Source organism: Lampris incognitus, chromosome 14, assembly GCF_029633865.1.
Source record: "Lampris incognitus isolate fLamInc1 chromosome 14, fLamInc1.hap2, whole genome shotgun sequence".
Lineage (NCBI taxonomy): Eukaryota > Metazoa > Chordata > Actinopteri > Lampriformes > Lampridae > Lampris > Lampris incognitus.
In genome coordinates, this window is record NC_079224.1 from 47,830,121 (window position 1) to 47,853,563 (window position 23,443).

Consider the following 23,443-nt stretch of genomic DNA (forward strand, 5'->3'; position numbering starts at 1 on the left):
GGTCGTCTCATAAAGAATTTACTTGACTCGCTGAATTATTTTGCTCCTTATTTGTTGAGCACTTCTGCTACCGCTGAGTGTTCCTTTTAACAAAGTTAAATATGATGCTGTCATTAAATAAGATTTCCAAGTCAACTTTTTCTTCAAAACTGCTTTAACGAAGTGCTGGTGTCGGTGCTGGTTTCCTTCATGTTCTTTTGTCCCTAACGGCCCGCTGCAACTTAACCGATCCCACGTGACTTGTTCAAACCCATTCGTCACAATAAAGGACAGTAATAATAACGATGATGTCTCTTCAGAGGACCTGTTTTCTGTTGGATTCTTGATTGTTATTTTCTTAAGTAAAAGATTTTCATCTTTTACTTAAAAGACATGCTGTTGAGTTAAGGGATGAATGTGCTTCCTGTTCCTCCTCTTAGAGGAAGGCCAAAGAGGAGGTTTATGGAGGTGGTGAGGGAGGACATGCAGGTGGCTGCTGTGACAGAGCACGATGCAGAGGACAGGAAGAGATGGACATGGATGATCCGCTGTGGCGCCCCCTAACGGGAGCAGCCGAAGGTAGTAGTAGTAGTACATTGTAATCAATGATCAAATCATTATTACTGTGACTACGGTCACATGTTGTTAGAAAAAGTGGATTTATTGTGTTAGTGCGACTAAAACTGGACTTTTAAAACACATGTTAACGTGTTAGTCTGACTGAAGTCGTACTAAACAGGATGTCTGGAAGTGGGACTAACACACCTAGATGATGCGGTTGGGGATGGATTTCCTCTGGCATGTACACGCTTCAATCGGCCCCCAACTGGCCTAGGCGTTCTGCGCTTGATCCGTAGTTCCCGCGGCGGTCTTTCACCCAACAGCCACCAGCTGAAAGGAGGCATATCAACACCTACCATACCGGGGTCAGACACACTTCCGCCAATAAATCGATTCTCCCCCGGTTCTTGTGTACTGGGACAACGACGGTAGTCCAGTTACATGGCCTGATGGCGCTGTAACCGTAGCTCGCCTGACCTGTGCATGTAAAGGCACTGAGAGATCTTGCTAGTCCTACTTAAAATAAGATAATGGGTCGTGTGTGGGACAAATGAAGAGAAGAGCGGACAATTCCAGGTAGTTTTTATTCTCAACAGACAGATATGTACCAGGACAAACCAGCAGGTTGGGTGGCTTGTTGTTCTGTTGAGATGGAGGAGAGAACAGCAGACTCTTAGTGACAGTAGTAAAGCAACGCGGCATCAGAAACAGTAGAAAATCAAGGGAGCTCCAAATCCTCTCCCCCAGGGATCTCTGGCTTCCACAGTGTTGGAATAAATTAAACGTCTTTTGATAACGAACAGTATTCTCAACACAAACAACTCATCGGTTAAAACTGGGAGGGGTTCAAAGGTGGTTTTTGACTCAGCGGCCACCGATCAAAAGACAACTTCAACTTGTCAACAAATAAAAACCAAAAGTTTCAAATCAAAATAAGAACAAAAAAAGAAAGTCAGTTATAAAACCGGGTGCCGACAATCTTTTTGGTTTGTCTGAGTTCGAGGAGTGTCTTCCAGGGCGAGGCTCAACGTGGCCTCTGTGCTTCTTCACGTCAATCGCAAACCCAACTCCTCTTCCTCCCATTCTCCACATCTTCATCAGTCAACACTTCAAATGGGTTTAAAATAGATTCCTCTGCAGCTCATCCAGAAGCTCGACCAGCCGGTGGGTGGGTGTCTGTACGCCACACACACCGTCTATGTACACACATATTACATCTAGCTAGACATCCTTTGTAAATGCGTCCGGTCTGCTCACGGCACCGGGGAGCCGCGGTGTGAAGTCAGTGTTTTTGCCCAGAGCTTAGCCCCCCCCCCCATGTTCATCCACCAATCAGCAGCTGCTGTTTTTAAACTCTCCGTTCTCAGTGATTGACAGCTTGGTGGGGTTGGTGGGCGACAGGCCGTTGCGGAGGTTCTGAACGCTGTAGCGCTCCTTCACCTGGGTCAGCGCCGCCATTAGACGACAGTTGGCCGCGTCCAGAGAGCTAATCCTTTTCTCCTGAGAGAGAGACAGAAAGAGAGACAGAGACAGAGACAGAGAGGGGAAGGGGGCGGGACAGGAAGTTAGACTTAATAATCCTCACCCATCACTGCTGTCAGGTAAAACGTGGAGCTGTTGTTTTCCCAGCCACGAGGAGGTGACTGTTGTCCCGTTCTCTTTTTACGTTTGGCTTCACACGAAGGCTTCACGGGTTGCCGGTGTGAACAGCAGGGATGTTCAGACCACAGCGTTGTGTTTTTACCAGACAGCAGCTGACATGTTTACAGGAGGAGACGTTCTGTTGTTGGCTTGGCTCAAAACAACACGCAGCAAAGGCCATGAAACCAACTGTGACCTGCCAAGTTTCAGCCCACAAAGAAGAGAAAAAGAGAAAAAGAAAGCAGCCCAAATAAAATGTCAATTCCAAGCTGTGCTGCAGATTCTTCAGGAACAAAACCAGAGGTCAAAGGTCACTGGTGCTACGTACCTGTGACGGGACCAGTATCCTCCTCCATTACCTCGACATTTGGGAAGAGTGTGAGGAGCAGTCCCTGCTGAAGCTTACCAGCACCTCAAACCTGGACACAACTATGACACTTTGTGTTGAACTTTCAGTGATCTATGTCTGCCTCATGTGATGTCATGATATTATCATCTAAATGATCTATGTCTGCCTCATGTGATGTCATGATATTATCATCTAAATGATCTAAGTCTGCCTCATGTGATGTCATATTATCATCTAAATGATCTATGTCTGCCTCATGTGATGTCGTGATATTATCATCTAAATGATCCAAGTCTGTCCCATGTGATGTCGTGATATTATCATCTAAATGATCTATGTCTGCCTCATGTGATGTCATATTATCATCTAAATGATCTATGTCTGCCTCATGTGATGTCGTGATATTATCATCTAAATGATCTAAGTCTGTCTCATGTGATGTCATGATATTATCATCTAAATGATCTATGTCTGCCTCATGTGATGTCATGATATTATCATCTAAATTATCTAAGTCTGTCTCGTGATGTCATGATATTATCATCTAAATGATCTAAGTCTGTCTCATCTGATGTCATGATATTATCATCTAAATGATCTAAGTCTCATCTGCTGTGAGCAGCATGTCCTGGCTGATGTCATGATATTATCATCTAAATGATCTATGTTTGTCTCATCTGATGTCATGATATTATCATCTAAATGATCTATGTCTGCCTCATGTGATGTCGTGATATTATCATCTAAATGATCTAAGTCTGCCTCATGTGATGTCATGATATTATCATCTAAATGATCTATGTCTGCCTCATGTGATGTCATGATATTATCATCTAAATGATCTATGTCTGCCTCATGTGATGTCATGATATTATCATCTAAATGATCTATGTCTGCCTCATGTGATGTCATATTATCATCTAAATGATCCAAGTCTGTCCCATGTGATGTCATGATATTATCATCTAAATGATCCAAGTCTGTCTCATGTGATGTCGTGATATTATCATCTAAATGATCTATGTCTGCCTCATGTGATGTCATGATATTATCATCTAAATGATCTAAGTCTGTCTCATGTGATGTCATGATATTATCATCTAAATGATCTAAGTCTGTCTCATCTGATGTCATGATATTATCATCTAAATGATCTAAGTCTCATCTGCTGTGAGCAGCATGTCCTGGCTGATGTCATGATATTATCATCTAAATGATCTAAGTCTGCCTCATGTGATGTCATGATATTATCATCTAGATGATCTAAGTCTGTCTCGTGATGTCATGATATTATCATCTAAATTATCTAAGTCTGTCTCGTGATGTCATGATATTATCATCTAAATGATCTAAGTCTGTCTCGTGATGTCGTGATATTATCATCTAAATGATCTAAGTCTGCCTCATGTGATGTCATGATACTATCATCTAGATGATCTAAGTCTGTCTCGTGATGTCATGATATTATCATCTAAATTATCGAAGTCTGTCTCGTGATGTCATGATATTATCATCTAAATGATCTAAGTCTGTCTCGTGATGTCGTGATATTATCATCTAAATGATCTAAGTCTGTCTCATGTGATGTCATGACATTATCATCTAAATGATCTAAGTCTGCCTCATGTGATGTCATGATATTATCATCTAAATGATCTAAGTCTCATCTGCTGTGAGCAGCATGTCCTGGCTGATGTCATGATATTATCATCTAAATGATCTATGTTTGTCTCATCTGATGTCATGATATTATCATCTAAATGATCCAAGTCTGTCTCGTGTGATGTCATGATATTATCATCTAAATGATCTATGTCTGCCTCATGTGATGTCATGATATTATCATCTAAATGATCTAAGTCTGCCTCATGTGATGTCATATTATCATCTAAATGATCTATGTCTGCCTCATGTGATGTCGTGATATTATCATCTAAATGATCTAAGTCTGTCTCATGTGATGTCATGATATTATCATCTAAATGATCTATGTCTGCCTCATGTGATGTCATGATATTATCATCTAAATTATCTAAGTCTGTCTCGTGATGTCATGATATTATCATCTAAATGATCTAAGTCTCATCTGCTGTGAGCAGCATGTCCTGGCTGATGTCATGATATTATCATCTAAATGATCTATGTTTGTCTCATCTGATGTCATGATATTATCATCTAAATGATCTATGTCTGCCTCATGTGATGTCGTGATATTATCATCTAAATGATCTAAGTCTGCCTCATGTGATGTCATGATATTATCATCTAAATGATCTATGTCTGCCTCATGTGATGTCATATTATCATCTAAATGATCTAAGTCTGCCTCATGTGATGTCATGATATTATCATCTAAATGATCTATGTCTGCCTCATGTGATGTCATGATATTATCATCTAAATGATCTATGTCTGCCTCATGTGATGTCATGATATTATCATCTAAATGATCTATGTCTGCCTCATGTGATGTCATATTATCATCTAAATGATCCAAGTCTGTCCCATGTGATGTCATGATATTATCATCTAAATGATCCAAGTCTGTCTCATGTGATGTCATGATATTATCATCTAAATGATCTATGTCTGCCTCATGTGATGTCATGATATTATCATCTAAATGATCTAAGTCTGTCTCATGTGATGTCATGATATTATCATCTAAATGATCTAAGTCTGTCTCATCTGATGTCATGATATTATCATCTAAATGATCTAAGTCTCATCTGCTGTGAGCAGCATGTCCTGGCTGATGTCATGATATTATCATCTAAATGATCTAAGTCTGCCTCATGTGATGTCATGATATTATCATCTAGATGATCTAAGTCTGTCTCGTGATGTCATGATATTATCATCTAAATTATCTAAGTCTGTCTCGTGATGTCATGATATTATCATCTAAATGATCTAAGTCTGTCTCGTGATGTCGTGATATTATCATCTAAATGATCTAAGTCTGCCTCATGTGATGTCATGATACTATCATCTAGATGATCTAAGTCTGTCTCGTGATGTCATGATATTATCATCTAAATTATCGAAGTCTGTCTCGTGATGTCATGATATTATCATCTAAATGATCTAAGTCTGTCTCGTGATGTCGTGATATTATCATCTAAATGATCTAAGTCTGTCTCATGTGATGTCATGACATTATCATCTAAATGATCTAAGTCTGCCTCATGTGATGTCATGATATTATCATCTAAATGATCTAAGTCTCATCTGCTGTGAGCAGCATGTCCTGGCTGATGTCATGATATTATCATCTAAATGATCTATGTTTGTCTCATCTGATGTCATGATATTATCATCTAAATGATCCAAGTCTGTCTCGTGTGATGTCATGATATTATCATCTAAATGATCTAAGTCTGCCTCATGTGATGTCATGATACTATCATCTAGATGATCTAAGTCTGTCTCGTGATGTCATGATATTATCATCTAAATTATCTAAGTCTGTCTCGTGATGTCATGATATTATCATCTAAATGATCTAAGTCTGTCTCGTGATGTCGTGATATTATCATCTAAATGATCTAAGTCTGTCTCATGTGATGTCATGACATTATCATCTAAATGATCTAAGTCTGCCTCATGTGATGTCATGATATTATCATCTAAATGATCTAAGTCTCATCTGCTGTGAGCAGCATGTCCTGGCTGATGTCATGATATTATCATCTAAATGATCTATGTTTGTCTCATCTGATGTCATGATATTATCATCTAAATGATCCAAGTCTGTCTCGTGTGATGTCATGATATTATCATCTAAATGATCTAAGTCTGCTTCATGTGATGTCGTGATATTATCATCTAGATGATCTAAGTCTGCCTCATGTGATGTCATGATATTATCATCTAAATGATCTAAGTCTGTCTCGTGATGTCATGATATTATCATCTAAATGATCTAAGTCTGTCTCGTGATGTCGTGATATTATCATCTAAATGATCTAAGTCTGTCTCATGTGATGTCATGACATTATCATCTAAATGATCTAAGTCTGCCTCATGTGATGTCATGATATTATCATCTAAATGATCTAAGTCTCATCTGCTGTGAGCAGCATGTCCTGGCTAATTTCATGATATTATCATCTAAATGATCAATGTTTGTCTCATCTGATGTCATGATATTATCATCTAAATGATCCAAGTCTGTCTCATGTGATGTCATGATATTATCATCTAAATGATCTAAGTCTGCCTCATCTGATGTCATGATATTATCATCTAAATGATCCAAGTCTCATCTGCTGTGAGCAGCATGTCCTGGCTGATGTCATGATATTATCATCTAAATGATCTAAGTCTGTCTCATGTGATGTCATGACATTATCATCTAAATGATCTAAGTCTGCCTCATGTGATGTCATGATATTATCATCTAAATGATCTAAGTCTCATCTGCTGTGAGCAGCATGTCCTGGCTGATGTCATGATATTATCATCTAAATGATCTACGTTTGTCTCATCTGATGTCATGATATTATCATCTAAATGATCTAAGTCTCATCTGCTGTGAGCAGCATGTCCTGGCTGATGTCATGATATTATCAGTCATGAGGCTGCAGTGGAATAGGGCTGCACAATATATCCAAAATTGACCTTCATCGCGATATCAACATGCACGATATACGTATTGCAAACGATTGCCTGAACTGCGATAAATGGTATACGCTATTTATTTAAAGATACTACTAGGGGTTTGTGTTGACTTTAGTGCCCCCCTCTGGAAAAGGGCAGTAGTGTCACTTGGCCGATTCCGCCTCGGTAACAAAATATAATGTCCGTCCATCCATCCATTATCCAAACCGCCTACATTAGTTACTCACTCTGCAAAACTGGTAAGGCCTCAGTTTTAAAGGGAGACTGTGATGTAATCATGTCTCATATAAACTGCTAGTAGCTGCTGTATTTAAATAGGCCCAGCTGTTGTGTTAAAGTGATGAAGAAACTGTGTTGCCATGCAACCAAGTTGGTGGTATTTGTTCATTGTCGGTATAGCGGCTGTAGCCAGGTGTATTGTTTTCAATAAAACCGTGTTGCCGGGATGGCAATACTGCGTTTCGTGTGTTTATTCAGTGTGCACAGGCTGTTCACTGTCTGGGCTCTGTGTTAGCAGCCAACCTCAAGCAGAAACACATTAAAACTGTGTACTTCATACTTGTTTATCATCGCCAGTCACATCCTCATCGCAGTATTCAACAGCGTTATCGCATATCGCATGTTTTCCTGATATCGTGCAGCCCTGCAGCGGAATACAGTGAAGAAGACTCGACGGAAAACGTCTGTTTACGGTCTACTGTCATGTGTTGACCTGCTCAGAACGACTGAAGACACGTCAACACTTGTCCTTCTTTAGCATATGAGAAGCCTCTGTTACTAACCAGGCAGATGTGCGATATGAGAGAAGACGGGTCACGTCAGACCACCTGAGACTATGGCAGACACACTGGTGTATTCAGTCACCGGAGGACCCCATCAGCTCCATACCAGCTGATGTATTACCTCAAGTTCAAGTTGTTTTCGTTCATTTCTTCAGCTTTAGTGGACTTGGCATCATCCGGTGGTCATTTCACCTCTTCTGCTATTTCCTCATTTTTAAATCCATCCATCCATCCATCCATCCATCCATCCATCCATCCATCCATCCATCATCCAAACCGCTTCTCCTGCTCTCAGGGTCGCAGGGATGCTGGAGCCTATCCCAGCAGTCATTGGGCGGCAGGCGGGGAGACACCCTGGACAGGCCGCCAGGCCGTCACAGGGCCAACACACACACACACATTCACATCTAGGGACAATTTAGTAATGCCGATTCACCTGACCTACATGTCTTTGGACTGTGGGAGGAAACCCACACAGACACGGCGAGAACATGCAAACTCCACACAGGACGACCCCCAAGGTTGGACTACCCCGGGGCTCGAACCCAGGACCTTCTTGCTGTGAGGCGACCGCGCTAACCACTGCACCACCGTGCCGCCCATTGGCCCATGTTTAAACCAAGGTCCAAATACTTTGTGGTTAAAAAAAACAGGTGTACACCGGACACGCTAAATAAACAAGAGGGTTGTTTCTTCCACTCGGCTCGTCTCGGTCATCCGGCTCTGAGGGTGTGAGAGCTGGATGAAGACATGCTTCCCAGAGAAGTTAAAGAGCTAAGATTAGAAAACACATATGAAGTCACACTGAGGACGACTGTGGGGGCCACATGCATAAAGCCTGTGTAGACTCATGACTAAAACTGGGTACGCACAAACACACAAACATGCATACACATTGTTTTGATCAGATTAATCAAGCTGTGTGCACACTAGTTCTGTTTTATAAACCTGTCACTGTGTAGTTGTACACACACACACGTGTGCGAGCCTGACTTCCCCTCCCACCATAAACCACAGTACATGGACGTGTGTCACTTGGTGCGCAAACAACGACCTTCTGCTTGATACGAGCAGAACCCAAGAACTCACTGCTGACTGCTGACGCATGCCGAATCCCAAAACACCCATGCAAATGAATGGACACCCCATCACCACCACCCACTCTTTTTTTTGGAGGGGGGGGTCCCCCTTTTTCTCCCCAACTGTACCTGGCCAATCACCCTGCTCTCCGAGCTTTCCCGGTCGTTGCTTCAACCCCCCCCCCCCGGTGACCCGGGGAGGGCTGCAGACTATCACATGCTTCCTCTCATACATGTGGAGTCACCAGCCGCTTCTTTTCACCTGACAGTGAGGAGTTTCACCAGGGGGACGTAGCACGTGGGAGGATCACGCTATTCCCCCAAGTTCCCCCTCCCCTCCGAACAGGCGCCCCGACCGACCAGAGGAGGCGCTAGTGCAGCGACCAGGACACATACCCACATCCGGCTTCCCACCCGCAGACACGGCCAATTGTGTCTGTAGGGACGCCCGACCAAGCTGGAGGTAACATGGGGTTTCGAACTGGTGATCCCCATGTTGGTAGGCAACAGAATAGACCGCCACGCTACCCGGATGCCCTGACTCTTTTAAATTCTTTGGAACGTACATCAGCAATAACCTGAAGTGGAAAATCAACACTGAACACGTCATTGCAAAAGCTCAACAATGACTTCACTTTCTTAGGGAGCTTAAAAAATACAGGATCAAACATCAACTGCTCGTCCTGTTCTACTCAGCCATTATCCAGTCCATCATAACATCTTCTATTACAGTATGGTCTACTCAGCCATTATCCAGTCCATCATAACATCTTCTATTACAGTATGTTCTACTCAGCCATTATCCAGTCCATCATAACATCTTCTATTACAGTATGTTCTACTCAGCCATCATGGAGTCCATCATAACATCTTCTATTACAGTATGTTCTACTGAGCCATGATCCAGTCCATCATAACATCTTCTATTACAGTATGTTCTATTCAGCCATTATCCAGTCCATCATAACATCTTCTATTACAGTATGTTCTACTCAGCCATTATCCAGTCCATCATAACATCTTCTATTACAGTATGTTCTATTCAGCCATTATCCAGTCCATCACAACATCTTCTATTACAGTATGTTCTATTCAGCCATTATCCAGTCCATCATAACATCTTCTATTACAGTATGTTCTACTCAGCCATTATCCAGTCCATCATAACATCTTCTATTACAGTATGTTCTACTCAGCCATTATCCAGTCCATCATAACATCTTCTATTACAGTATGTTCTATTCAGCCATTATCCAGTCCATCATAACATCTTCTATTACAGTATGTTCTACTCAGCCATTATCCAGTCCATCATAACATCTTCTATTACAGTATGTTCTACTCAGTCATTATCCAGTCCATCATAACATCTTCTATTACAGTGTGTTCTACTCAGCCATTATCCAGTCCATCATAACATCTTCTATTACAGTATGTTCTACTCAGTCATTATCCAGTCCATCATAACATCTTCTATTACAGTATGTTCTACTCAGCCATTATCCAGTCCATCATAACATCTTCTATTAAAGTGTGTTCTACTCAGCCATTATCCAGTCCATCATAACATCTTCTATTACAGTATGGTCTACTCAGCCATGATCCAGTCCATCATAACATCTATTACAGTATGTTCTACTCAGCCATTATCCAGTCCATCATAACATCTTCTATTACAGTATGTTCTACTCAGCCATTATCCAGTCCATCATAACATCTTCTATTACAGTATGTTCTACTCAGCCATCATGGAGTCCATCATAACATCTTCTATTACAGTATGTTCTACTGAGCCATGATCCAGTCCATCATAACATCTTCTATTACAGTATGTTCTATTCAGCCATTATCCAGTCCATCATAACATCTTCTATTACAGTATGTTCTACTCAGCCATTATCCAGTCCATCATAACATCTTCTATTACAGTATGTTCTATTCAGCCATTATCCAGTCCATCACAACATCTTCTATTACAGTATGTTCTATTCAGCCATTATCCAGTCCATCATAACATCTTCTATTACAGTATGTTCTACTCAGCCATTATCCAGTCCATCATAACATCTTCTATTACAGTATGTTCTACTCAGCCATTATCCAGTCCATCATAACATCTTCTATTACAGTATGTTCTACTCAGCCATTATCCAGTCCATCATAACATCTTCTATTACAGTATGTTCTACTCAGCCATTATCCAGTCCATCATAACATCTTCTATTACAGTATGTTCTACTCAGCCATTATCCAGTCCATCATAACATCTTCTATTACAGTATGTTCTATTCAGCCATTATCCAGTCCATCATAACATCTTCTATTACAGTATGTTCTACGCAGCCATTATCCAGTCCATCATAACATCTTCTATTACAGTATGCTCTACTGAGCCATTATCCAGTCCATCATAACATCTTCTATTACAGTATGTTCTACTCAGCCATTATCCAGTCCATCATAACATCTTCTATTACAATATGTTCTACTCAGCCATTATCCAGTCCATCATAACATCTTCTATTACAGTATGTTCTACTCAGCCATTATCCAGTCCATCATAACATCTTCTATTAAAGTGTGTTCTACTCAGCCATTATCCAGTCCATCATAACATCTTCTATTACAGTATGGTAGGACAGCAAGGACAGTCAAACACGGATAAAACTGCAGCAGATTGTCAACAATGCATCCAAACTCATAGGCAACCCACTCCCCTCAGTTGAATCTCTACATACTAACCGGACTGTAAAGCGAGCAAAGAAGATCATCCCCGACCCCTCACATCCTGCTCATCACCTCTTCCTGCTCCTTCCCTCAGGGAGGCGCTACAGGTCACTGTCCACTAAGACTAAACGCTTAAACAACAGCTTTTTCCTCCTAGCTACCAGGACTCTGAATTCCTTCCTATAGTCAGTCCCTCCTCACACACCACTTGTTATGATGGACTGGATAATGACTGAGTAGAACATACTGTAATAGAAGATGTTATGATGGACTGGATAATGGCTGAGTAGAACATACTGTAATAGAAGATGTTATGATGGACTGGATAATGGCTGAGTAGAACATACTGTAATAGAAGATGTTATGATGGACTGGATAATGGCTGAGTAGGATATACTGTAATAGAAGATGTTATGATGGACTGGATAATGGCTGAGTAGAACATACTGTAATAGAAGATGTTATGATGGACTGGATAATGGCTGAGTAGGATATACTGTAATAGAAGATGTTATGATGGACTGGATAATGACTGAGTAGAACATACTGTAATAGAAGATGTTATGATGGACTGGATAATGACTGAGTAGAACATACTGTAATAGAAGATGTTATGATGGACTGGATAATGACTGAGTAGAACATACTGTAATAGAAGATGTTATGATGGACTGGATAATGACTGAGTAGAACATACTGTAATAGAAGATGTTATGATGGACTGGATAATGGCTGAGTAGGATATACTGTAATAGAAGATGTTATGATGGACTGGATCATGGCTGAGTAGAACACCACTGGCATAAACACCACCATTTACCTAATTGCCGTGCATAATGTTTGTTTCTGCTATTGTGTAACTATATTATTCATGATAATAAGTGGCGTGTCTGTTGTTGTCAATGGATGCATTGTGCTGCAGAGTTTAAGATGTTGCACCATAAACAAATCAGGAATCAGGAACACTGTGTCAGTTCACTTCATGTACCTGTGTACATGAAATGAAATTAAACGCTGTTTCCCTCAGCCCACAGCAGTACAACACAAAGACAACAACACATCCAAAAACTACAAGAACACACACATCCAAACTAAACAAAAAAATGCCTGTCCAAGTGAATGAATGCCAGCCAGGATGACTGTCGGAACCGCCAGTCTGCATGGGCTAGCAGTTAGCTTAGCCTGCCCCCACTTCCGCGTCCTGTCAGACCGGCCTCGGTGTCTCGCCCCCGCGTGCAGCTCCAGGCAGGGGCCATGGCTCTTGTGGCAACTGGACAAAGCAGACCAAGCCCTTTCAGCTGATCCAGCACCAGCTCTCCCAGCCAGACACCCTTGATACACCTCCCCCGACTCCGCACGACGACATCAGAAACACCACAGTCAACGTCAGGTGAGGCCGCTGCCAGACCGCCCTCGGTGTCATCAGAACTGCTGGTCTGCATGGGCTAGCAGTTAGCTTAGCCTGCCCTGCTTCTACGTCCTGTCAGGCCGCCCTCGGTGTTGCCTCCTAAATTCCACCGGACTTGGTCGTGTGGCTAATAACACCATCTAAATCCAATCTAATCTCATTTGCATTTCAAATCGTTGTTTGCGCCACAAGTTATCAGGCATGACAGTGAAAAGAACCTCGAAGAAGAAGAAGCACAATTTCACTGAGTGTGAAATTCAGGCGTTTGTTGGAGAAGTTGAAAAAAGAAAAGGTGTTTTATTTGGTGGGCTCACTTCTGGGATCACAAACACAAACAAAGATACAGAATCTATAGCTATGCAGGAAGTAACCAAGACCACCAACTCCACACGTTCTGAGCACAGCATCCTGGCAGAAGCCACAGGAAAAACAAATGGTTGGATTATAAACGGGCAGCAAAAACAAAACAAAAACGCTGCCCCCTTCTGGAGGCTGCAGCCAGGTATACTTGTGGGGGGGTGGGGGGGGTGACAAGCAGCCAACAGAAATATAACCAGCAGGGAGCGCAACACACAACACACACATCTGGGAGAGCCGCTCAGGAGGAGCAGATATAGTGGAATGTGTTATATACAGTATATATATACTGTATATATATATATATATATACAGTATATATATTATATATGTACGTGTAGTGATTTTTAAAATTACATCCTCTCTGGGTGTCAATATGTCGGCTGAGCTCCTGTCCTGCTGTAAATATCAGGGAGGAGAGACTGTCTGTAGGTCCAGGGTTCCCACTGTTCCCACCCAGACTTCATCCTGGCTATCCAATAACTTTACCATTTCCATGTCCTCAACGATACTTCCAGGACACCTGATTAACTTTCATTCTGCAGGTTTTTCCCATGAATGCAAAACCAGTCTAGAAAGTTCCAGGTTTTCCGGAACAGATGAGAACCCCGGCTGACCTCCTGTCCTTTCTACCATGTAGACCATCTCTTCTACAAACTACTCTGTCACGTCAACACACCACAGAAGGGAGGAAGTCGCGTGACTTCGCTGGGAGTTTCTGATTAGTTGAAAACCGAATGCCTGTGGGTAATAATAGGGTAATAATAGTTTTTCACTTATCAGCTTCATGTACCTCGTTCATCAGTACGTTACTCAGGCGGTTGGTGAGTCTACGGTGTGTATGTTATTTGGCTCTTGGTTTTTCCCAGCAGTCTTTGCATGTGGAGTGTGGCTGCACTTGTTGTTCAGTGCGTTCCGTTTTCCAAAACCAGCGAAGAAGAGGAGGTGGGGGTGGGGTGAGGGGGGGGTGAGGGGGTGATGTTGGCTATATTTACTTGCCTGATGGATTTACGTCAGATCCTCTATTGACCTGGAATTCAGCCATAAAGAAATACATCAATGGGCCAGAGAGCCGCGTTACAACCAGACCACAGTTCTCAGAGAGGAAACAGATGGATTTTGTTTTTTTGGGGGGGGGCCCCCCTTTTTTTTTTCTCCCCACTTGTACTTGGCCAATTGCCCCGCTCTCCAAGCCATCCCAGTCGCTGCTCCACCCCCTCTGCTGATCCGGGGAGGGCTGCAGACTACCACATGTCTCCTTCTACATGTGGAGTCACCAGCCACTTCTTCTCACCTGACAGTGAGGAGTTTCACCAGGGGGACGTAGCGCATGGGAGGATCACGCTATTCCCCCCAGTTCCCCCTCCCCCCCGAACAGGCGCCTTCATCGACCAGAGGAGGCGCTAGTGCAGCGACCAGGACATGTACCCACATCCGGCTTCCCCCTCGCAGACACGGCCAATTGTGTCTGTAGGGATGCCTGACCAAGCCGGAGGCAACACGGGGATTCGAACCAGCGATCCCATGTTGGTAGCCAACGGAATAGACCGCCACGCCACCCGGACGCCCAAACAAATGTATTTTGTTCAGGGGTCCGCGGTGGCGTAGCGGTCTAAGCATCGGCTTGGTGTCGATGCAGTTGCCCACTGGGGACTGGGGTTCGCGCCCCGGTCTCGTCAGATCCGACTATGGCCGGACTCGATGAAGCAGCAATCATTGGCAACGCTGTCTTCGGGAGGGGGGCGGAGTCGGCTTGTGTTCGTCATGTGAATGCGTCTCTGTGTGTGTCGGAAAAACAGTGGTTCGGCTTGGATTCGCCTTGTCACGAAAGTGGGGAGGCGCTTTCCTTCGAGACTGCCGGCCGGAGAGATGCAGTTGGCGAACGCATGCAATACGAGGGTGGGTGTTTGAATTAAAATAGGGATCAATTGGCCACTAAATTGGGAGAAAAAAGGGAAAAAATCAGAAATAAATTAAAAAAATAAAAAAAATGTATTTTGTTCTTATTCCCGCCCAAGTATTTAATGTAACAAGGGCAGCTTTAAGAAGTCTGACAACACAGATCAGCACAGGGAAAAGCTCAGCTCCAGTCAGGTGTTGGTTTTTTCATTGGCCGTCGTGAGTTTGGAGCCTGGGAGCATCACAGCACGGGTCACATCTGGCTGGTGGATCTGACTCCAGCTCAGCGTTAAATCACTTTGAATTGGCAGGCAACAAGCGGTTGACTCAAATACCCAGAATGCCACTAGGAACATCACCGTGGGAACCTGCATAGGAAGTTAGCCGAGTCTTGTCCAATCACAGAGGTTTGTCTGGTGTTTGATTGGACACCTCCATCCACTTAACATCCAACTAGCAGGTAGATTTACATGGCCAGGTGAAACACAGCTAGCACGTTCTAGCTGTTTAAGCCTCCTACAGACTGTGTGATTTGGGCCGTCTCAGATGAAAGGTGACTACATGTGGCGACATCTTTGGTTGTGGCTCCAAAACGGTGGTCCTACGCCGCACTGTGAGACAGGTTCACTGTGAGACAGGTTTACTGTGAGACAGGTTCACTGTGAGACAGGTTCACTGTGAGACAGGTTCACTGTGAGACAGTTTCGGAGACAGCCATTATTACGGTCTTGTGACCGAAGATAAGCTGGGACAAAAGTCTGACAGTGTCAGAAATGTAGGACGACCGTCTCACCATGTGACTGCTGCTAGGACCTACGTCTACTAACCAACCAATAGAAATGCAGCACGACGTGACGCACTGATCAACGCCACACAGCATCTGTGCTGCCGCCAAACACAAACACACACTACCAGCATCTGTGAGCCAAATGCCACGGATTCAACAAAACGAGCTGCGGCGACCACGGAAAGGACTGGATTCCTGCTTGGCGTCATGTTGCTCTACTAGCGGTGTAGACTGATGATGCACGCTGGTGGGGCACACACGCTGATGGTGTTTTTATGGACTTGTGTTGTAGCCTGTGATTTAGTAGTGTTGTCATCGTATAGTCTACACACATCACACATGATGTGATTCAGTAGTGTTGTCATCGTACAGTCTACACACATCACACATGATGTGATTCAGTAGTGTTGTCATCGTACAGTCTACACACATCACACATGATGTGATTCAGTAGTGTTGTCATCGTACAGTCTACACACATCACACATGATGTGATTCAGTAGTGTTGTCATCGTACAGTCTACACACATCACACATGATGTGATTCAGTAGTGTTATCGTCGTACAGTCTACACACATCACACATGATGTGATTCAGTAGTGTTATCGTCGTACAGTCTACACACATCACACATGATGTGATTCAGTAGTGTTGTCATCGTACAGTCTTCACACATCACACATGATGTGATTCAGTAGTGTTGTCATCGTACAGTCTACACACATCACACATGATGTGATTCAGTAGTGTTGTCATCGTACAGTCTACACACATCACACATGATTTGATTCAGTAGTGTTGTCATCGTACAGTCTACACACATCACACATGATGTGATTCAGTAGTGTTATCATCGTACAGTCTTCACACATCACACATGATGTGATTCAGTAGTGTTGTCATCGTATAGTCTACACACATCACACATGATGTGATTCAGTAGTGTTGTCATCGTACAGTCTACACACATCACACATGATGTGATTCAGTAGTGTTGTCATTGTACAGTCTACACACATCACACATGATGTGATTCAGTAGTGTTGTCATCGTACAGTCTACACACATCACACATGATGTGATTCAGTAGTGTTATCATCGTACAGTCTACACACATCACACTTGATGTGATTCAGTAGTGTTATCATCGTACAGTCTACACACATCACACATGATGTGATTCAGTAGTGTTGTCATCGTACAGTCTACACACATCACACATGATGTGATTCAGTAGTGTTGTCATTGTAGAGTCTACACACATCACACATGATGTGATTCAGTAGTGTTATCGTCGTACAGTCTACACACATCACACATGATGTGATTCAGTAGTGTTATCGTCGTACAGTCTACACACATCACACTTGATGTGATTCAGTAGTGTTATCATCGTACAGTCTACACACATCACACATGATGTGATTCAGTAGTGTTATCATGGTACAGTCTACACACATCACACATGATGTGATTCAGTAGTGTTGTCATCGTACAGTCTTCACACATCACACATGATGTGATTCAGTAGTGTTGTCATTGTAGAGTCTACACACATCACACATGATGTGATTCAGTAGTGTTATCGTCGTACAGTCTACACACATCACACATGATGTGATTCAGTAGTGTTATCGTCGTACAGTCTACACACATCACACTTGATGTGATTCAGTAGTGTTATCATCGTACAGTCTACACACATCACACATGATGTTATTCAGTAGTGTTATCATGGTACAGTCTACACACATCACACATGATGTGATTCAGTAGTGTTGTCATCGTACAGTCTACACACATCACACATGATGTGATTCAGTAGTGTTGTCATCGTACAGTCTACACACATCACACATGATGTGATTCAGTAGTGTTATCATTGTATAGTCTACACACATCACACTTGATGTGATTCAGTAGTGTTATCATCGTACAGTCTACACACATCACACTTGATGTGATTCAGTAGTGTTATCATGGTACAGTCTACACACATCACACTTGATGTGATTCAGTAGTGTTATCATGGTACAGTCTACACACATCACACATGATGTGATTCAGTAGTGTTGTCATCGTATAGTCTACACACACCACACATGATGTGATTCAGTAGTGTTATCATCGTATAGTCTACACACACCACACATGATGTGATTCAGTAGTGTTATCATTGTATAGTCTACACACACCACACATGATGTGATTCAGTAGTGTTATCATCGTATAGTCTACACACATCACACATGATGTGATTCAGTAGTGTTATCATCGTATAGTCTACACACATCACACATGATGTGATTCAGTAGTGTTATCATTGTATAGTCTACACACATCACACTTGATGTCGTACCCAAGTTTATTAGATCCACATCACACAATGTGGCTGTAATAAAACTTATAGGACTGCTGAAATCACACGGTCTGTAGGAGGCGTTAGAGGGGAAGGGTTTTTCGTTCAGCACCTCTGAGAGAAACCTGGTTCGTCTTTGATGAAAGATTCAAAGCGGCACCAGGTAACTGTTCTGCTTCAACACACTGAAACCCACGTTGGTGTCGTGGTATGGCGGCTTTGGGAGAATGATGCCGTCTCCATTCAGGTCGGTTCTCTAAACGTCTTGTTTTCATTCTGCTGCCAAACCTCCCGCGAAACACAGGGATTAATGTACGGCACATGTGTAAGTACAGACGCTACCCCGTCTGTGAACACAGCTCGCCCTCCTCCATGACAGCTGTTTGACATGCAGCTTGTAAATCAACGGATGTGTCTTGGTAGTCCCCTCAGCTGTCTTTGTGACAGTTGATGAAACAAGACCAGGTTAAAATCCACTACATGGCTGGACCGCGACGTTTATCAAAGAGCTGTTGCCGCGTGACTACGTGTAAGAAGCGACCGTTTTGACAGGGCTTCTGTGAACAGCTGATGACATGATGGAAAACTGTTCACACAGATTCATTTTGAAAGAGCAACGGCCAGAAGGGGAACTCCAACTCCGCCGTCCGACCAATGGTGAAACCCAATCAATCATTCAGGTTCCCCCGTACGGACAACTGCATGTGCAGGGCTGGCCCCGCTGCTGCGGTCCAGCCATGTGCAGGGCTGTGCAGGGCTGGCCCCGCTGCTGCAGTCCAGCTGGCCCTGCTGCTACGGGCCAGCTGGCCCCACTGCTGCAGTCCAGCCATGTGCAGGGCTGTGCAGGGCTGGCCCCGCTGCTGCAGTCCAGCTGGCCCTGCTGCTACGGACCAGCCGTGTGAAGGGCTGGTCCTGCTGCTGCGGACCAGCTGGCCCTGGTGCTGCAGACCAGCCATATGCAGGGCTGGCTCCGCTGCTGCAGTCCAGCCATGTGCAGGGCTGGTCCTGCTGCTGCGGACCAGCCATGTGCAGGGCTGGTCCTGCTGCTGCGGTCCAGCTGGTCCTGCTGCTGCGGACCAGCTGGACCTGGTGCTGCAGACCAGCCATGTGCAGGGCTGTGCAGGGCTGGCCCCGCTGCTGCAGTCCAGCTGGCCCTGCTGCTACGGACCAGCCGTGTGAAGGGCTGGTCCTGCTGCTGCGGACCAGCCATGTGCTGCGGTCCAGCTGGTCCTGCTGCTGTGGTCCAGCTGGCCCTGGTGCTGCAGACCAGCCATATGCAGGGCTGGCTCCGCTGCTGCAGTCCAGCCATGTGCAGGGCTGGTCCTGCTGCTGCGGTTCAGCCAAAATGCTGCCAAAATCCCAAGTTACCTGATGCCACTTTAATTCTCACACGCAGACGACATGAACCCATTAAACCTGACTGGAAATAGACCAGTTTGGTTCAAACATCAGGACTGACAGGGACAGGAAGACTCATGGATGTTTATGTGGTGTCATTACAGTTTAACGGTATGTTTCTAGTAGGTTAGTTTACTCTACTGGTCACTTCTTCAGGTAACCAACTATCATCTGGAGGTCCTGATTTATTCTGGACATCTGGCCGCCGCCGCTGAGCCACAGCACACGGTTAGCAGCAGCTCTGTTAGCACTGGCGTGCTCATGCTGCAGCAGCTGGGGTCTCTGGAAACAGGAAGTAAACATGTTGTTGGTTTACCTGGGCATCAATGATCTTCTGCTTTGCATCAATGACGGCCTGCATCTCAGCATGGTCTCGCTTCAACTCCTCCTCCACAGCCATCAGCCTGCACACACACACACACACACACACACACACACACACGCACACATTTAAGGTAAGACCAACAGATCAGTTTTTTGCCGATGAGATTCAAGTTCTCAAGAGTAATAATACCGTCCCACCTCCGAACAGGCCAAATCAATACAGGAACCCCAAAACATGCACCATGTGCTTAGTTTCCAGTCCAAGGTCGTCTTGGAGGGGCGGGGCTGTACCTGCAGATAATGCTCTTCATCTGGCTGTCTTTCTCCTCCTGCTGCCGTCGGAGACGCTCCTCACTGTCCTCCAGACGAGACTTATACTCCAACAGGAGCTTCTGCATCTGCTGCTCCTGAACCAGGAGGCGCCGCTCATACTCCTCCAAACGTCTCCCTGACACGCGGAGACGCTCCTTCAGCTTGGAGATCTCCTGTTCATACTGGAGGGGGGGGGGGGGGTTAATGATTCCTTCATTGAGATGTCAGTGTTGAAGTTACAATCCTCAAGATTGTAGTTTCAGTTTTAACAGTGTGTGTCCTATGTAGGTGGAGGTGAGGTGGGTGGTGTCTGAGCTCCATCCCAAATGAATGAGAGTCAGCAGGCCTGTTGTGTCAGAAACACACCGAAGAACCTGCTGGAACCTGAGTTGTACTTATTGATGTAATACTATGTGTTGGTACTTATTGATGTAGTAATATGCGTTGGTGAAGGTCTTCTACCAGCTTGTTGTGTCATATGTCATATCTGCTGGTTACACACAACACGTTCACTTCTTCTGCACACTCAACACTACCTGCCTTCTTCTTCCTCATCTGGCTGCTATGATGAAGATGGAAACACTATGCACCCTGTCATAGTTCCTGGCTAATTCTTATCAGACAACACCATTCACATCACATCCTGCTGAAATGTGCAGGTTTAATATTCGTGGATTAGATATTCGAGTATTCAGGATTATAACTTTAAAGTTCAGCACAGGGTCAAGATAAAAGTTCAATTTATCATGATTTATTCGGCTGTGTTGAAGAACGGGCCTGCTGTTTGGCGAGGTAACCTAAATGGAGGTCCAAACTCAATTCTTGCGCTGCCATCCCTTCCCTAGTACCACTGAGCGAAACGCCTGACACTTTCTATTCTAAAGGGCTTCAGAAGGAAGATGGCCAGAAGAAAACTTTAACAGACTTTTTGCCTTTGATGGCCTGGCGGCCTGTCCAGGGTGTCTCCCCGCCTGCCGCCCAGTGACTGCTGGGAGGCTCCAGCATCCGCGCCACCCTGAGAGCAGGATAAGCGGTCTGGATAATGGATGGATGGATGTAGACGACATGTTAAATCTGACACAATCTCAGATTACCCAAACTACACCCAGTCAGAGGTCAACACCAACATGGAACATCCTATGCTGTAAAGACGTCTTTTAGTTCCAAATGGAAAGTCCAGCGGTTTCAGCTGTGTCCGTTTGAACACACTGCCTGGCATCTGGGTAGCGTAGTGGTCTATTCCGTTGCCTACCAACACAGGGATCGCCTGTTCGAATCCCCATGACACCTCCAGCTTGGTCGGGTGTCCCTGCAGACACAATTGTCTCTGGGTGGGAAGCCGGATGTGGGTATGTGTCCTGGTCACTGCACTAGCGCTTCCTCTGTCGGTCGGGGCGCCTGTTCGGGGGGGGGGGGAATAGCGTGATCCTCCCATGTACTACGTCCCCCTGGTGAAACTCCTCACTGTCAGGTGAAAAGCGGCTGGTGACTCCACATGTATCAGAGGAGGCATGTGGTAGTCTGCAGCCCTCCCCGGATCAGCAGAAGAGGTAGAGCAGCGACCGGAGCGGCTCGGAAGAGTGGGGTAATTGGCCGGATGCAATTGGGGTGTTTCAAATATTATTTTTTATACCATGCAGGCTGCGTTCTCTCCCCCTGGCTCCTCTCAATTTACATCACCCGCTTTACATCCACAGATGGTGCTGTGAAAAAGATAAAATACGCAGATGACACAAGCATTGTAGGCCTCATCTCTAACAATGATAACACCCAGTACCGTACTGCAGTAGACCAACTTGGTGCACAAACAATGACCTTCTGCTTAATACAGCCAAAACCCAGGAACTCATTACTGCCTTCCGATGCATGCTGAATCCCAAAATACCCACACAAAAAGAAGGAGATCCCATCACCACTCTTTTAAATTCTTTGGAACATACATCAGCAATAACCTGAGGTGGAAAATTAAACACTGAATGCATCATTGCAAAAGCTCAACAACGGTTTTACTTCTTCAGGCAGCTCAAAAAATACCGGATCAAGCACCAACTGCGTGTTCTGTTCTACTCAGCCATTATCCAGTCCATCATAACATCTTCTATTACAGTATGTTCTACTCAGCCATTATCCAGTCCATCATAACCTCTTCTATTACAGTATGTTCTACTCAGCCATTATCCAGTCCATCATAACATCTTCTATTACAGTATGTTCTACTCAGCCATTATCCAGTCCATCATAACCTCTTCTATTACAGTATGTTCTACTCAGCCATCATGGAGTCCATCATAACATCTTCTATTACAGTGTGTTCTACTCAGTCATTATCCAGTCCATCATAACATCTTCTATTACAGTGTGTTCTACTCAGCCATCATGGAGTCCATCATAACATCTTCTATTACAGTATGTTCTACTCAGCAATTATCCAGTCCATCATAACATCTTCTATTACAGTGTGTTCTACTCGGCCATCATGGAGTCCATCATAACATCTTCTATTACAGTATGTTCTACTCAGCAATTATCCAGTCCATCATAACATCTTCTATTACAGTATGTTCTACTCAGCCATTATCCAGTCCATCATAACATCTTCTATTACAGTGTGTTCTACTCAGCCATCATGGAGTCCATCATAACATCTTCTATTACAGTGTGTTCTATTCAGCCATTATCCAGTCCATCATAACAACTTCTATTACAGTGTGTTCTATTCAGCCATTATCCAGACCATCATAACATCTTCTATTACAGTATGTTCTACTCAGCCATTATCCAGTCCATCATAACATCTTCTATTACAGTGTGTTCTATTCAGCCATTATCCAGTCCATCATAACATCTTCTATTACAG

The 23,443-nt window shown here is 44.0% G+C and overlaps 1 protein-coding gene across 3 annotated transcripts in view; it reads right to left on the reverse strand.

Annotated features, from left to right (window-relative positions):
• Window positions 1-1,105: 1,105 nt before the first annotated feature.
• rasal2 (RAS protein activator like 2) overlaps window positions 1,106-23,443 on the reverse strand; it is a 162,737-nt gene continuing 140,399 nt past the window's right edge. For all 3 annotated transcript variants that reach the window (XM_056293999.1, XM_056294000.1, XM_056293997.1), the window contains 3 exons: window positions 20,566-20,768; window positions 20,267-20,354; window positions 1,106-2,040 (listed from right to left, as the gene is read on the reverse strand). In XM_056293999.1, coding sequence (XP_056149974.1) covers window positions 1,873-2,040; window positions 20,267-20,354; window positions 20,566-20,768 — 459 coding nt within the window. In that variant the 3' untranslated portion in view covers window positions 1,106-1,872. The remainder of the gene's footprint in view (window positions 2,041-20,266; window positions 20,355-20,565; window positions 20,769-23,443) is intronic.